This window comes from Protopterus annectens, chromosome 10.part0, assembly GCF_019279795.1.
Source record: "Protopterus annectens isolate FY-2018-M chromosome 10.part0, PAN1.0, whole genome shotgun sequence".
Classification (NCBI taxonomy): domain Eukaryota; kingdom Metazoa; phylum Chordata; order Ceratodontiformes; family Protopteridae; genus Protopterus; species Protopterus annectens.
The window spans coordinates 1643038546-1643057059 of record NC_056744.1 but is presented as its reverse complement, the minus strand read 5'-3'; the positions used below and the strand labels follow the sequence as shown (position 1 = coordinate 1643057059).

Below are 18514 nucleotides of genomic sequence, written 5' to 3'. Positions count from 1 at the left end.
CTTGACTTCATGACTACAGAAGGAAAATTGGTTGTATTTTCTTTCAAGGAAAAATAAATTGTAATGAAAGCTAAATGTTCAAAGCTAATTAAATATTAGTTCCCAATAAACAAAGAAAACAAATGCAAGAATATATAAATAATATCTGGGAATAGTGTCTGCCTTCTACCGTTCCAAAAAAAAAAAGAGATAGTTACCTTCTCTGTACCTCTCTGGATTGGGATGAAAGTAAAAGAGCAAAATGGTCCAAGTCATATATTATACAGCTGAAGGTCTGATAGAAGAAACCACAGAGGATGGATAAAAGCCACACAGAGACAGGAAGTATGTAAAGATCTGAATCACAACCAACAGCAGAAACAGCAAAGTAATCCAAAAAATGACAATAGATTCAGTTCCACAGTAAAATTTATTACTTGTCTTGTCTTAGCGCCTCTGCCACCACAGCCTTCGAAGAGTACAAAATTACAAAAAAACAAAAAACACATTCCCCTATTTATACATCACCAACAGTCATTTAATTAATTAATCAATCAATTAAACAAACATTTTAGAATTTTAAAGCAAATTTCTCCAATTAACTTCTCTATTCAAGCCTCTTGGTGTTAATGTATCAAACTTCAATATAAATACAGTTTCTTTATACAATAAAACATTTTTAATTAATCTTTCATCTCCTTTCCTAATAAACACTTCTTCCAGAATTGTAGCTTGTAATAAATTAGCATCACTATTATGTTTTTTCCCCAAAGTGAGATGCTATAGGACTTTCCAATCTCCCCTTCTTAATGTCTCTAATGTGTTCCTGCAACCTAATTCTAAATTTCCTCTTAGTTTCCCCAATATAGAAAAGGTTGCAGGGACATCTCATGCAATAAATTACACCTACTGTGTCACATGTAAAATAATTGTGTGGCCTGAATATTTTCCCATTAATCCTAGAGAAAATCAATTTACTTATGAGAGCATATATTACAATTATTACAGGGCGTAGTACCCAGAGATACTAGGGAAATAGAGGGACTAACTACTGGTGTAATGAAATAAGCTTTAACCAGTTTATCCCCCAAATTCTGTCCTCTCTTGTAAGCCACATAGGGTAAATCAGAAATAATTCTATGTAGCAATTCATCTCTATGTAAAATTTTCCAATAATGCTTTATTAGTTCCCAAATCCTAATACTTAAAATGTTGTAGGTAGTCACAAAAAAAAGTTATCTTTCTCAGTCAAAGAATTAATATTACTAACACCAATATGTCTTTTTCTACTATTAATATTAGATTTATTAAAATTACACTATTAATTTATCAATAGACCCATGAATGAAGTTCTCACTATATCCTCTCTGTAGGAACATAAAGTTTGACCAATTTGCTTTTGTAAATCTACTTTATTATTACAAAACCTAGACAATCTAATCATCTCCCCGTAAGGTAAAGATTGTATAGTATGAATCGGATGGCATCTAGTACCTAATAAGTACTGGTTGCCATCCTCAAATTTTCGATGAATTGTAGTTTCAATAGAGCCATCCTTCATTCCAGATAGATGATTGTCCAAAAAATTAACCTCTGTGCCACATTGTAAACCATCAAATTTAATATTATAAGCATTATCATTTAATTCCAAAAAAAATCTTGGTACTGCATCTAATCCCACATCACAAACAAAAATCAAATCATCAATAAAACATGTTGTTGTACAAATTCATTTTTATATATAATCCAGCTCAAACCTAGCCATAAAGAGATTTGCATACATGGGGGCAAATGGTGCCCCCATGGCTATACCTCTTAACTGATGGTAAACAACTTCATCAAAACTAAAATAGTTATGAAGCAAACAGAAGTGAGTTAATTCAATAATATAATGAGAACTTGGACTATCATCTAAAAAATATTGCAAGGCTCGTATTCCATCAATATGTTTAATATTGGTATATAAACTACATACATCCATGGTAATCCAAAACATGTTCTGACTCCAATGGATGTCCGAAATTTTATCAATAAAATCAAATGAGTCTTTGATATAAGAATCCAGTCTTTCAACATGAGATAGTAAATAACTATGTATCAAAATTCCTATATTATGTAAAAAATAATTTACAGCAGACACAATAGGACGCCCCAGGGGAATAACATTGTCTTTATGCAACTTGGGAAGACAAGAAAAAGTAGCTAAGCTGCAATTATCTAAATTAAATTTAGTATCCAAGTCCTTCTTAGAAAAATACCCCAAGCATACTCTCTTTTCAATCAGTATAGAAAAATCTTGCATAGCATTAAGATATGTAGTAATCTCACGTTTCATAAGTTAAATTATCACTTAAATGTTGCATACACATACTATAATATTGTGTATAGTAAAGCACCACTATTTTATTGCCTTTATCAGAAGGCTTAACAAATAAATCATTTCTCCTTGTAAGATTCCTAAGAGCAAGCCATTCATTCTTAGTCATATTATATTGAAAAGAAGTATGACTATGCTCCTTGACAAGTTCCTGTATGGAAAAGTTGAGCATTTCTGAAAAATGTGTAACAGTACTATTAACAAAGGGGGGTATAAGTTTACTTCGAAAGTGAATTCCACTAGTATCTAACAAAGCATAAGTATTTGGAGAAGTGTTAACATCGAAACCATCAGATATACAAGAAAAGAAACTGTCACCTTCACTATCAGTTTCCAAACTATATTCAGAATCAATGTTTCTTGTCTGTTTATCCCCTTGTACATCAAAAAAACATTTAAGATGTAATTTCCTAATCAATTTAAAAACATCTTGTTTAATTAAATATAACATAGGTACTACAGTGGGTACAAACTTTAAACCAAGACGAAGAACAGCAACCTCTTCATCGGTTAAAGTACATCCAGATAAATCACATTTGAAACATCTGAAACATTTGAAACAGTATTAGAAAAAGAACAGCCTAAGGGAGAAAAATCAGTTCCATCTACCTCATTTTTAAGGCTGTTTAAATTGTCCTTCATTTGCTGTAGGATTGAAACCAATTCCCTTCTTCTTGTTTCCTCTTTTGGCGCCTTCTCCATTCTGGCGAAAGCGCTGCTGGTGAGATTCAGGTTCTTGTGCTGCAGGCAATGGGGGGAAAATCACGGACATCATTCTTAGAGTCTGTAGTATAACCTACCCCCTCGGAGGAGGCAAAAGATACAGATAATTGTTTTTTAATACCTGCAGTTTTTGCATATTGTCCAGAATGAGCATTCTGCTTATTTCTCCATAAAAAAGCACGTCCATTTCCGTAATCACATACATCACATTTAATTTTATGTAATTTAAGGTGGACCTGCTCATTTTCAAACTTGTTCAATTTTTCTTTTAAGTTTTTAAAGTTGTCATTAACTTTTAGGTTACCCACTTGATTCAAAAGTTGTGTGTGCATCACGTTTAAATCATTCTTCAATTTAGAATGTAATAACTGTTCCCTTTCTACCAAAATGCTTACCCACTCCATAGCACAAGTATGTGCTGCAGTTAACTAGCGATCCTTAAAAGCTGCATCAGTAGTGTCCACTGGATCGGAGTAGCTGGGCTCTTGAAAGCTCGCAATCCTTGGGGGGGGGGGCGATATTCAGTTCCATACATCTCACTAAGCCCAGTAAATTAAAGTGACAGCGTGCTTCACGGAAAATCAGTTTCTCAAAGCTGTCAATATTGTCTTGTACTTCTTGTGGGAAGGAGGCATTAGAATTATCACCAATACCACCAAAAGGATTGTTGTGTCTCTGCATTCTATCCTCCATAAACTTTGACACAAAATTAGAAGGTATTGACTCACCATTGTTCAAAAAATGAGGAGTTCCAGAGACACTAGCAATTCCACCAGCATGAATAGGAGTGGGTAAAGCATTCAGAACAGCATTTGGAACAAAAGCTTAAGTGCCATGGACCACAAAGTTATCCATGGTTTTCTGTAGCACCATACCCGATGTACCTGAAGCCGGTAGGGTAGCAGTCAAGTCCTCACAAAACACCCGGGGAATGTTCAATAGGGAATCTGAATCGACGAATGAACACCAACAGCAGAAACAGCAAAGTAATCCAAAAATGACAATAGATTCAGTTCCACAGTAAAATTTATTACTTGTCTTGTCTTAGCACCTCGGCCACTACAGCCTTCAAAGAGTACAAAATTACAAAAAACACATTCCCCTATTTATACATCACCAACAGTCATTTAATTAATTAATTAATTAATCAATTAAACAAACATTTTAGAATTTTAAAGCAAACTTCTCCAATTAACTTATCTATTCAAGCCTATTGTCATTTTTAGTATATAAAGATCTCCCTCAGAAGTAATCACAACCAAAAACACAGCCAACGAGCCAAAGACTGTTACATGACAATGCAGCTTGACATAACACTATGTCAGTGATCAGCTGCTACTACACACATCCTGCCCAGACCACCACATCAATCACTTATTCAGTACAAAGTTGATGTTTATGATGGAAACTGAAACAAAATTATGTCCCCTTTCCTACTTTTAGATGCATTGCAACCCCTGACCCTCCGCCCATACACAGTAAGTTACATCAAAGACAATCCTCATACTTATCAATTACGGTTACTTTATTGACTGTGTACATCTCAGATACCTGGTTACATTAAAGATAGCCACAGTAAAGTATTCCAGCTGGCTTCACACAAATGGACACTACTTTTGCAAAGTCAAAGTAATGACTGCTTAATTTGAACAAATGACAAAAGTGTCAAGCACTTTCATCCTCAGACAATACCTGTACCCAGCAATTCAAGAGAACTTTATTGATCATATATATACCACATGTACACACACACACACACACACACACACACACACACACACACACACACACACAAACACACAGATGAGACCATCAATTACAACCACTTTTATAACTGTGACTGTACATCTCAGATGTTTGATTGTGATTAAATGAATGAATAAATACATAAAAAAACTATGACACAGGAATTTATCTTCTGAGCTAATTGCTATCAGAATACAGCACAACTCTCACACATACACCTCAAACTCTTATCTGAAGAATCAAGGAGAAAGCTAAACAGTAATAGTGGACAAAGGACCAAAATCAGGAACATCTATTCCCTTTATATATTTAAAAACTTGCTAGAATAACAGGCTTTGCATTTGAATTCTTTTTTGAAAGTTATTAAGTCAAACTCAATTTTCTGTTATCATTTGCCAGACAAGAATAAGCTTTATGATGAAAAGACCATAATAGGAAGCAAAAAGCCAGAGACATTCTGTGTAATTAGAGACAAATGAGAGTGTCTACAGCCCCTGCATATACACAGACACACACACACACACACACACACACACACACACACACACACACACACACACATGTGACCATCAATTACAGACACTTTTATGACTTTAACTGTACACCTCATTTCATCATCATCAGCCCCCTTTTTCCCATTTTTCTACATGCGGTCACGGTATCGTGTTAACTGTTGCCAACTCTCTTGATTCAGTGCCACACTCCTGCCTTCTTCAACACTTATGCCTGACTGTCACAGATTTTTATTTATTTAACATTTGTTAACCAGGAAAGTCCGACTTGGAACAAAGCCAATTTTCAGTGGAGGCCCGAGGAGAAATGTTCCAGATGCATGTCTTTGTAATGTGGGAGGAAACCAAAGCACCCGGAGGAAACCCACCCGAACGCAGGGAGGACATACAGATTCCACACAGAAGGCACCCCAGCTGAAAATTGAACCGGGGAACCTCTTGCTTTGAGGTGACAATGCTACCGCTGCACCACTGCGCCGCAGATCTTTCACATAATCCATCCACCTCTTTGCTGTATGTCCTCACTTCCTCTTACCTTCTTCCTGTCTGTCCCAAATCTTCCTCACCAGATTGTCTTCTGCTTTTCTACACATGTGCCCAAACCACCATAATCTGTTGTCTTTGATCTTTTCTGCATTTAGAGCTACTTTGACATCTGCTCTTATGGCCTCATTTCTTTGTCTGTCCAACAGTGTGCATCTGCTCACCTTTCTCAGGCACTTCATTTCCTTCACCTCTAGCTTCTTCAACTGTTCTGCCTTTACTGCCCAGATTTCTGTACCATACAGTAGTACAGGTCGCACCACTGTCTTGTACATCTTGCTTTTCAGCTTCTTTGACATTCATCTGTCATAGACTACACCAGCAGTTTTTTTATGTATTTTAACTTGTACCTTCTCCATGAGGTGGGCATATGTCATCCTACTCTGCACACATGGTATAGCTGCAGAGGTAGAAAAGAACAAAATCATATTGCACATTTATGTGAGGACTCTCCGAAATAGTACACATTTGACCTAATTTCTTTCTTTTTAATAAAAGTTATTTCCTTAGATTCCCCTGCTACTGGGGTTGCTGTGCTTTTGATTGGTTAGGGTTGTTTTTGGCCTTGGACTGCTAGGTTAGGTTCTAAGTAATCATATCCTAGTGCTTTATAACATTTGCTCTGATAAGAAAAGGTCCCTCCTCCATAGCTGTCAGACTAATGAGACAGGTGTTAGGACTGCTCAGCAGATAAAACTTTCCAAGGCTGCGAAGTACCTTCCCCAATTAATCCCATAATGCACTGTGGTGTCAAGTCTGTTTAGATCTTTTAGACAGAGAAAAATGGCCCCAGGCTGTGCTTGAGTATTCTTATTGAAATTTTCACATCAAAAATTTTGGGTTTCCTTATTATCTATTATTCTTTACGTTGGCCCCCTTTTACAGGTTTTTTGATCTTTTATTTGTGCATTGAAATCCCTTTTTCACTACAGACTCAAGGAGAAAAGCTGAAAGTAACGATCAGTATACAGCGTACAGGTAAACAAATATACAGATACAGTAAAAATAAACACATATACATTTAGATCACATTGACATAATATAACATTGTATAACGTTTGTTTGTAAGGTAAAGAAATTCAGTTAAACATTCTCCAATCTTCTAATTTTCATGTCAAAATGTACTTCTTTTAGGGCTAGACTCATTCTTCACACATGAGCATGTTGTGGCACTCATTCCACAAGTACACCTACGGCAGAAGTATTCATCCTACTACCAAGCACATTCACTACTTTACTGTCTTGAGGACCTCATTAATACTTATAGGTGTCCAATTTGCAAAAATTTAGTAATGTTACTTTAAAATGTAGAAAGGGGCGGTCACGCTGGTGCAGCAGTTAGCGTTGCCACCTCACAGCAAGAGGTTCTCCGATTCAATTCTCGGCTGGAGTGCCTTCTGTGCAGTGTCTGCATGTCCTCCCTGTGGTCACGTGGGTTTCCTCCAGGTGCTCCAGTTTCCTCCCACATCCCAAAGGCATGCTGTAGGTGGGCTGGACACTCTAAATTGGCCCTAGGTGTGAGTGTGTGCATGTGTGTGTGCCTTCTTTGGAAGGTTGGGTGCCGGGCTGGCAACTCGACACTTTAAAACTCCACTGCCTATCGTTCTGCGGACCTTTGTTCCTCTGGGGTGACCCCTAACAGGGATAAGCCAAAAGGAGATGATGACTTTAAAATATACAGAGCAGCATTTACAAATTGTATTTGACAGAGCAGTCATTTTCTACCATACAAGACTCTAGTGACCTGTCATCATCTACTTCTGCCAAACTATCTTCCTCTGGGCTGGGAGTTCCTTCCTCTTAAACTATATTTTCGAAAAAAAAATCTTTTACATCTTCTTTTAATTCTGTTACAATTGCTTGCCAACTCTCTCCAGGTTGTTGCAAGTAACGATGAACCAGTGACAAAAATTTCTGTTAAATTTGTTTATTGCCTGCTCTGTATTGTCTTAACCCAAGATTCCAGAGGCCTCAGCTCTGATCACATGATGACAAAATCAGTCATTTACCTTCAGCCCAAGGAGTTGTGGTACCTTGCATACTTATCAGCATCCTTGTGTTTGAACAAGATTTTTGATATGGGCTCCCCATAAGTACTAAAGTCCAATAGCAATTTGTTACTCTGGTTCATATCAGACAAGCCATTCTTCCAATCATGCTCCCCTAGTTGTCTCCAGCTTTTCCCACCAGAACACTGAAATCTTCCAGAAGGACTACAGAATCTGTAGGTGGTACTCTATCTATCTCTGCAACCAACACAAGCTTAACTCCCATCTTCTTTCTCCTAATTTTAGTTTTCCTACTGATTTTCTTGCAGCCTTAAAAGTGGAGGGGGATTCATAATGGTTACCACAAAGTGTAAACTACATGTACACTTAGTGTAATCTTTCTGAGTTACTAGAAAGTACAACAAATGTGGTAGGGATATTCTTGAATACAGAATATGTACAGTTATTGTAGGCATTCATGAATTAGGCCTAAAATGTGCGTTATCAGAAACAGCACACATTAAGGGATTAAAAACTTGCAAGATGTATTTTTCGTCAGCATACTATAAATATTTTAATTAAAAAAAATGGGATTATACAGAAACTGACAAGAATGGCAAAAATAATATAATGAAGAAACACATATGTGTGTTGTAATATATATATATATATATATATGGCTTATAAATTATGCTCTACTGCTTTGAAAACTATATCATTCTTTATCTGCATTTATGTTTGTTAATAAATGTATGTTTTTGGATGGCCCAGTGGAGCAGCCATGTTGCTGCTTTACAGCAAGAGGTTCCGTGGTTTGATTCTCATTTGGGGTGCCTTCTCTGCAGAGTCAGCATGTCCTTCCTGTGCGTATGTGGGTTTTCTCTGGGTGCTCTGATTTCTTACAACATTCCAAGTACATGCAATAGGTGGACTGGGCACTCTAAACTGGCCATAAGTGAGACTGCATGTGTATGCTATGGAAGAACAACAGTGGCAGGGCTAGCTACCCAGTGGCGTAAACACTGACTCTAGATGATGGTCACTGTTGATGTGACACCTTGACCGCATGTGCAAAAAATGGGGAAAGGGGGTTATGGATGGATGCAAAGGGCTTGTAAAGAAGTTTCTTTTCATTGGGCTTCTCTTAGCTATCAAAATGCTATCAGTCAGTAAAGAGATACAGATTTCATCTTCCTGGAGAGGCCTATTTGGAATATTACATTTTATTCTGGAGGCCTCAGCAGGAAACATATGATTGGATAATTGTGTAACAAAGTGTTGCCAAGTTGGTAAGTAATATTGGCTGATGAAGAGCAAGGAATAACTTAGAGAATGAGGTACACACACAGTAGAAGACAAAATGGGGAAAAATGGCATAATACAGCTGTACTGTACATTTTCAAAATGGGGCAGGGTATTTGCCCAAAACTGCACAGAAAGAACAGAAGGGAAATAATGGCCATGGTTGAAAATTGAGGGGGAGATTTAAGACTCCAGGAAGAAATATCACGTCTCCCAATGGGTGGTAGAGCCCTGACATTGCCAGTATGTGTGAGTGAGTGTGCGGGGGGGTGGAGGGGGGTGTAGGCATATAGAGGGGTTTACGAGTGTATGGGATTGATAAAGAAGGGAAGAAGTTGTGACATAGTGCTAGATGTAACATACAGATGGACCTAATGGTGCAGCGATTTTTTTTTAATACCTACATATGTTTTGGTGTTTGCATAGAATGCACAATATATGGAGTAAAATTAAGAGAATGGAAATTGTGGAGCAAGACTTTAGAACAGAGAGAGACTGACTATAAACATCAGTGTTTATGAATCTTAAAGCTTGAAACTGGATAGATTAATCCTAGTCCTCCCTTCGACTGGATGAGAAAATACAGGGATAAACAAACATGAAAGAAAATAAATTATGTCAGCAGTAAAATATTTTCTCCCATAGCACACAGCAAGATATACCTTACATGTGGATGAGAATGGTTATGGTTAATTGTGTTTTTCTCTCTCTCTTTATTCATACAGGTTCAGACTGCAAAGCAACCCCCCACCTTCAAGGACCTTTGCTCATTTTGTTAGAGGTCTACCAAAACAGTATAATCATGAAAGCAAAGTAAGATACTGGCAGGCTATTGATATTTATGGCACTCACTACATTCGTGATGTGAGTCTTGGAGGCAAGGTTCGAGATGTGAGAGCAATCAGGTCCTGTGAAGCTTCTATGGACGGTGCTACTGTTAATGATTTGAAATATTGTTTAGAGATAGAAGCCAGACTCTCTATTGGTGAGACAACAAAGTCAGATGCCAATTATCAAGCCTGCCAAGAACTGATGAAGAAAACACGAAACTTCAAGGGAAGCTTCCACAAGACCTTCAATGACAGAGAATCAGAGATTGTTGGTGGTGATGTCACTGCCAGTCTAGACATTCTTTTCTCAGACAGGCAAGATGCCAGCATTTTTAACAAGTGGACTGACAGCCTCAAGACAAATCCGGACATTGTCACCTGTGCTGTGGAACCCATTCACTGGCTTGCAGAAAATCCACAAAGGGAAAACCTAAAGCGGGCAGTGAAAGAGTACATTCTGGAAAAGGCTTTCCAGAAGAATTGCATCGATAACTGCCCAGCTGGCTCTAAGCCAAGTACAACAGACTCTTGCATCTGCACATGCTATGAAGGTAATGGTGTTAACAGCATGTGTTGCTCCTCACAAAGGGGTACTGCTAAACTAACAGTAGTAATTAGGAGAGCTAGTGGTCTCTGGGGTGACCATTTCTCACAAGCGGATGCTTATGTGAAGGTCATATATGAGACACATTTTGTCCAAACTTCTGTCATACTCAATAACGACAATCCCTTGTGGGAAGATACTTTTGACATAGGTTTTGTCACTGTGACAGAGCACAGCCTTATGCACATTGAGGTCTGGGACAGTGACCTTAAATATGACGATCTGTTGGGTTCCTGTGAAGAGAGGCTCCTATCAGGGCATCATAAAAAAATTTGTTACTTTACTTATGGGAGGCTGATTTTTGAGTACAGTCTAGTCTGTGGCCCACACTTAGGAGGCCACATCTGTCATAATTATGTTGCATCACCTAATTAGGTTGTCATTTTTTGACTGTATTAACAACTCCTCCTTCTGACACTCTGCTTATAAATATAATAGTTTTGTGATCTCTTTGCTTACATGTTTACAATAGTTATGTAGTTAATATTTTCCCCCAAATAAAAAGGAATGTTTTCTCAGTACCCTTGCAAAATTTCCCTAGTCTAAGTTCTGCCCCTAATTGCCTCTGATAACAGCCAGGAAATGTAGTGGGCTTAGAGGGCTTACACTGTTAACAAAATTTAAACTAAAATAAATAGCTTAAAACTCTGTAAAGCAGGTACATACAAACCTAGAACATAACAGAGAAAATGACATGGTTTCCACTTTGGATTTGAAACAAAAGGGAGAATCTGATAATTATAACCTAAGAGTAAATAAAATTATGAAGTGAACAATACTTAAATTTGACTAGCTAGCTGTGTGCCCAAAGAATCAGACAGCTTAATATGAATATAACTGTAATCTAAAAGAATATTGGTAAACAGTCAACAAAACCAAAACTTATCTATTCAGAGATGCAGAAATATAGACTATCATTTACAGTTACAAGGCATCCTGTCTTGTCAGGAAGTTAAAATCACTTGATAGAAAGTTTCTTGCCTCAATGTGCACTTTCTTAAGTTACATTGCATATTTATTCCATTACACTTTCATATCAAAGAGGACACGTGATTCACTAATAATGATCTTTTTTAATCAAATAAGTTCTATTAACATAACAGAAATAAAATGTGTAATAACTTCAGCAATACCATATATACAACCAAATAAACATTGTAATTGCATCAGTCAAACGTTTGTTCATCTATATGCTGATAATGGCCTGCTCAAGTCTCCAGCTGCAACTACAGTTGGCTAGGCTTTTTCCATTCAGTCATACAGGAGTGCATGTCATTAACTCTATTTCTAGGATCATCAAGATGGGGCCATATCATGAATTTATAAAAAAGAGCCACCCTTGCTCTTTTACATTAATTGATTAGCTGAGCATATTAATGCCCTCTTGGGTTGGGAGGGTGGCCTAATGGTTAAGGTGTTTGCCTTACAAACACAAGGTGCATGATTTGAGTCTCACAAGGGATAATTGGCTAGGCTTAAAATGGCTCGCAAGGGCAGTTAGCTTAGTACTAACCTATGAACTATGAACCTATGAACTTGAAAGGAAAGAACAATCCTACTAGGTCTGCTTGCTACTTTATATTCCTAATGACATTAACCTGTATTCTTGTAAAAAATATTTTAAATCCCAGTTTTTAATATTAGGGTCTGAGTTAAGCTGACAGAAGTCATGCCCACTTCAACACGTCACTTCCATTTCCACCCACAGTGTTGTTTTACTTTTAAATATCCTGTAAATGCACAGCCAGTCTTGTTTCAGCTCCCAGGATAAACTAATATTTGGATTTGTGTTCCTCTCTGACTTACATTGATTTGGGAAACTATGCCCCCAGCTCCTGGCTCATATTTAAAATAAAGAAAGCTGTGCCAGGGAAAATGGACATCAGTGTATACTAATTTTTAAATTTTGCATCACTCATGATTCTACAGATGTACAAGCAACCTGTTCATAAAAAAATTGTTTAATTGTCTAGTAGTATCCAGAAATCAGCACATAAACTCGAAGCTGAAAAAGGAACAGAAGACTGTGTCTACTAATGCTCCAACCTTCTGTCGCACACTTGCTTTCTATGGAATTACAAGCAGATCAGAAAATCACTACACCAAGCTAGTATTTAAAAATCAGATTACAGTAAAACATGAAAGAAAGTGAAGTATGGTTTCCACTACTGTTTGCCTGACTCAGATGCTTTCTATAGGTAGAAGCCATGTCATAAAATTGTTGTAGATGGCCAGGATTGATAGTCAGCACAGAATAAAATATGAAATGAAAGAAACAAAAAAAAAATGTTTACTAATGTTTAAAAAACCTTGCATGTGCTTGCTAGAGTAGCGGCAGCAGTCAGGTCATAAAATGCCTGAAAGGCTACTTTTTCTCAATGAGGTAAAATGCACAGATTAAACTAATGAATGGCTCACAGGGAGAGCTGTTGTCAGTACAATGGCAATTTGAGATGGAATTTGGCTAACACCTTTGAAACTTCCTTCAGGCACTCTTCCCCCACCCCTCTCAGCCAAAGGTAAGCATGCTCAGAAAGGCAAACATGAAATGCGAACAAAGGCTGAACCAAAACAAAAAATTCCAGGGACTGTCCCTTTAAGACAAAAAACAAAAAACATATTCTTTTTTCCCACCTTTGCTGAACTAGATTAGTCCAGATTTCAGGTTTTGCTGAATTCTGGACTGTGGTATAGTTTCCTGTGTTGCCCATATCCTTATTTAGATAGGAGTAAGCTTCTCTGTTCACCAGTGAGAGTGGGGAGCTTTGAGCAGCCTATCTGTCCATGGAGGAGTTTTCTCAGCCTTAAAACTAGTAGCTTAATGGCCATTTTGGGTCAATTCCTATCTCTTTTAGTTTCCCTGCTTTAAAACCCGCATTTGTGAGGTTTTGTGCCAGTATACAACTCCGCACAGCTCCTCGTGGTGTCCAGCAGAGTGATACAGGCAACAGAGAGACCCAAGAGAGACTTTTGCAGATTTAAGTATTTTTTTCTATGTTTTTTGCTCCGAATATCTTTTCCCTCCTAAAAAGCTAATTTCTAACTGATCTGTGCTTTAAAAAGTTTAAATTGCATTTGCCTTCTGCTTTTTACAGTTTTTGCACTTGTTTTATATCAATTTAAGTTGTTTTTGTATTGTATAACTGTTGTAGGCTACACACTAAAGTGCGCTAGCCTGTTTATAGCATTTACAGTGTTTTCTGTGTGTTTTTCTGCTGTTTCCTGAAAAAAAAAAATATATTCTCTTTTCCTGCCTTTGCTGAACTAGATTAGTCCAGATTTCAGGTTTTGCTGAATTCCAGACTGTAGTATAGTTTCCTGTGTTGCCCATATCCTTACTTGGATAGGAGGAAGCTTCTCTGTTCACCAGTGAGAGTGGGGAGCTTTGAGCAGCCTATCTGTCCCTTGAGGAGTGGTCTCAGCCCTGAAACTAGTAGCTTATTGGCCGTTTTGGGTCAATTCCTATCTCTTTCAGTTTCCCTGCTTTAAAACCCGCATTTGTGCGGTCTTGCCTATAGCGCAGCATCAGGCAGCACCACTTAAACGGGTTTAAACTATTCCCGGCTCCACAAAGTCTGCTCTTCACTTTTTCCCTTAGAACTGTTCTAAATCTCAAAGTAAGCACTCTATTTTCATTCTAAAGCCCTGCAGTTGCTCGTATAAGTAATCTTATAAGTAAGCACTAATAAACTAAAGCACTACACCCTCTTATGCTCCCTTTAAGTACTTGGCTCCCTATTGGTCCTTTTTGATCAGTCAAAAAGTAGTTCCTTATACTATTCTGACATGTCCAAAAGTCAGTTTTGGGTTTACTCTCCAGTCCAGCTGGTGAATCTGGGACTCTTGAGGCAATGTTACAACTGCCTTATGTACACAGACCACCCTCTCCTCCTCCCAACAAGCTCAAATATATGTGAGAGATGCAACTATATAGCCAAACTGGAGGCTGCGCTCTCTCAACCCAGTACTGGCGCAGTCAATCAGGAGGAGAAGGTAACCACACACACCACAAATCCAGTCTCACATAGACCTATCGCAACAGCAAACCAAACACATAAACACACAAAACCATACTCAGAGGCTCTAAATAAAAATCTGCCCAAGCAGCAGAGACCTCCAAAGCAGACATCCAAGCAACCGCTACCCCACAACAATACCCACGTATCATATAGTTCACAAAGTCAGTGTGCCACACAGTCACAGCCCTTAAGGCTAAACAACACACCTAATACACTTGTAATAGGTGACTCTATTGTCAGACACACTGACGTCCCACTCACCAGGCTGAACAAGGAGAAGGTCACTGTAAGCTGCCTGACGGGTGCCAGGATCTGCCACATAACACAAGCACTCAGGTCACTCCAAAGCAAGTACAAATATGACTCTGTCATTGTCCATGCTGGTGTGAATGACTGAGATGTACCTCCATGGACTACATGAAAAGAGACATAGAGGAGCTCTCTGATCATGTAGCCCAGGCTAGTATGACCCTGACCTTGAGTAGCATCTTACCCTCACCAAGAATGATGCCACAGTATAAAGACAAAATGATTAATTTTAACAATTGGTTAAAGTATTGGTGTCATTCAAAGGAGATCCAGTGTCTGTCAGCCTGGGATGACATGCTCGACAAGCCACGTTGCTTCACTAGGGACGGCTTGCACCTGTCACCCCTGGGCTTTCGAATACTGGCTAAGGCTCTTGCCACCCCATAGTGCCTTTTTTAGGCAAGGCTAAAAGACAAACTCACCTCCATAGACAACACAAGGAAAAAGAAACTAAGGGTAATGCTGCTCAACGCCAGAAGTCTAAACCTCAAGATGCATGCACTCGAGGCTCTCCTCAGTATGAAGAATATCGATATCTGTGCAGTAACAGAAACCTGGTTCAAGGCTCCCGAGAGCACCCCAGCACTACCAGGTTATACCTCATACCATGCTTTTCGGCCCCAAAACTCAGACCGAACCACAAAAGGAGGGGGAGTATCCATATTCATCAAAGATGCCCACACCTCCAGGTTAGTAGCACTGCATGAAGCATCAGAGACCATCCATGTGCAACTAACAGTGGGCAAAATTGCCTTTCAGTTTGTAGCCTGCTACAGACCACCCTCCCAAACTCAGGAACCCCACTCGGCTTTCCTGAGAACACTGGAGAATATGAAGGTCTCTCCAAACACCATTATATTGGGTGACTTCAACTACCCAAACATAGACTGGGAGCACTACTCAAGCCCCAACATCCTCGCCCAATTGTTCCTAGAATTTATAAACTCAAATGCTATGGAACAACTGGTCACCACTCCCACAAGAGGGGAAAACATATTGGACCTGATCATCACCAACATGGGGACTCTATGTTCCATACCAGAGGTATACCCCTCATTGGTAAGATCTGACCATAAATTAATCTCACTGGACATCCATATCCCATCCCCACCCCCAGCCAAGGAAACCACGGTGAAGAACTTCTCAAAAGCAAACTTCACACTTCTCAAAACCAAGGTGGAATCCTTCATAGCCCCCAGGCCAGTGGAAAATACGGCCCAAACCGCAGAATCCTTTACAAACGCATTCTATGGACACCTACAGGAATGCATGGATCGTGCTATCCCAAATAAAACCAAGACTCACTCCTCCATAGGCAGAAGACCTGTCTGGTGGACCCCAGCCATAAATAAGCTATACAACAGAAGGAGGAAGCTACTACATGATACAGCAAAATCCCAAAAAGGGAAGGCATCTCTGATCAATACTAGCAAGAAACTACAATCCCTCATGAAATCATCTAAGGCCAGCTTCGAAAGAAAAATTGCACAAGACGCTAAAGATAATCACAAGGCCTTCTTTAGTTATGTCAGGAACCTTGGTGGCAACTCCCAGATATGCTCTGAGTTAGTGCAAAATGACAAAAAATACACTGAACCCACAGATATTGCCAACATCCTGGCAGACAGGTTCAGTGCAAACTTCTTCCCCTCTTCCCCCCTAAAAGAGCAAATGTCTATCCCAACAGAGTGTAGCCTCCCTGACATCACAGATGCACAGGTGAGAGCTGCCCTCTCCAAAGCAAAAAACACAGCATCAATGGGACCGGACGGTGTCCCGGGCTGTGTCTTACATGAGCTCCAAGAAGAACTGAACCCTCACATAAAGTCACTGTTCAATCTCAGCATTACTACAGGATATGTACCCAAGGAATGGCATACAGCAACAGTGGTCCCACTCCACAAAGGTGGTGCCACAACGGACCCCTGAAACTATCACCCTATAAGCCTGACTAGCCTGGTCTGCAAAGCTATGGAGTGTATCATCATGAAACTCATAAACAAAGACATTGGAAACCTCCAAACACTGGATCCTACCCAATTCGGCTTTGTTAAGGGAAGATCTTGCCTCTTGAACCTGGTCGACTTCTTTGAAACAGTCACCAAGGCCATAGATGAAGGGAAGGTACTACACACAGCCTACCTGGACCTCGCAAAAGCCTTCGACACAATACCCCACTCGGGCATCATAAATAAGCTCACCAGCTTAAATATCAACCCCTATGTCACAAGATGGGTTGCAAACTGGCTCAGGGATAGAACCCACATGGTCAGAATTGCAGGTTCCATGTCAGACTCTAAACCAGTTACAAGTGGCGTCCCACAAGGCTCAGTCCTGGGACCTCTCTTGTTTGGTATATATTTCTCTGAGGTACAGGCTAACATGGGAGGACTATGGCTGACCAAGTTCGCAGATGACTGCAAACTAGGTGCCATAATTGACTCGCCGACTGACACAAGCATCCTCCAAAAGGTAACTGGTGCCAGAGCCATGGCCTAAAGCTAAATGCCAAAAAGTGCATAGTCATCCCCTTTGGGAAAAACAAAGTGCCCACAAATTGCCACATAGGTGGTAATCCATTAAGTACAGAAGAAGTAATTAGGGATTTGGGGACCCAAGTAGATAGCAATCTCTCCTTTGACAATTACATTGCCAAAGTGGTTAGAAAGACCTATACAGCCCACCTTATCATGAAAGGGTTCACATCTAGATCAAGAGAGGTCATTGTGCCCCTCTACTCATCACTCATCAGGCCCATAATTGAATACAATGCCCCATTCGGGATGTACCTTACCCGACACCTACAGCAACTGGAAAGACCCCAAAAGTACCTCACCAAGAGGATCAAGGCACTCAAACAAATGCCCTATGCAGTTAGGCTAAAGAAGCTCCAGCTCTACTCAGTTGCTTACAGCCTACTTAGAGGCGATCTGTGCCTGACGTATAAAGCCATGTCCAATCCAGAATTAATGGACATGCTCCACCTCAGGAAATCCAAATCCCTTAGAGCTACATGCTCCAGGGACTTAAACCTCAGCACAGAAATAAATAGGACATGCTGGAGGGACAGATTCATATCCCAAAGGTTCCCCTCACTCTGGAACAAAATCCCAATCCATGTTAGGCAGAGCCCCTCAATGACCCTCTTCTAGAGAAATCTTGATGAGTGGATGGGAGATCATAGGTTTACCCCTGGGATCTCTTCTGTGTCCCTACTATACAGAGGCACAGTCAACTAACTATCTTCTGTGACCTACTATACAGAGGCACAGTCAACTAATCTAAAAGGGTGGCGAAAGCCAAACACACTCTGGCTAGGCTTATAAATGTCCTAGGGCAGATAGCCTAGTATCAGCCTATGAACCTATGAACCTATAAGAGAATGTCTCGTCAATGCTAAATGTATTCCTCTGATGTTAAAAGGCACACAGTTTAATGTAAACAGACTTTATAATAGAGATCAGTGTAATGGTTAACTGAACTTACTGCAGGTTTGAGTTACTATGCACTAATATAAAGCTAACAAAATCTCAGGGCCAATTCTGTCATGGCAGATAATGTGTTGGGTCAACATTCAGTTTC

General features: G+C 39.4%; 2 protein-coding genes across 2 annotated transcripts in view; both read left to right on the top strand.

Annotated features, from left to right (window-relative positions):
* LOC122813836 (perforin-1-like) overlaps positions 1–11642 on the top strand; it is a 32904-nt gene extending 21262 nt beyond the window's left edge. Inside the window, exon 2 of the mRNA XM_044086368.1 lies at positions 9896–11642. Within this exon, the coding sequence (XP_043942303.1) occupies positions 9896–10979 (1084 nt within the window). The 3' untranslated portion in view covers positions 10980–11642. The remainder of the gene's footprint in view (positions 1–9895) is intronic.
* Positions 1–18514, top strand: part of LOC122814358 — an 862993-nt gene that overhangs the window by 777334 nt on the left and 67145 nt on the right. Inside the window, exon 11 of the mRNA XM_044086944.1 lies at positions 9896–10551. Coding sequence (XP_043942879.1) covers positions 9896–10551 — 656 coding nt within the window. The remainder of the gene's footprint in view (positions 1–9895; positions 10552–18514) is intronic.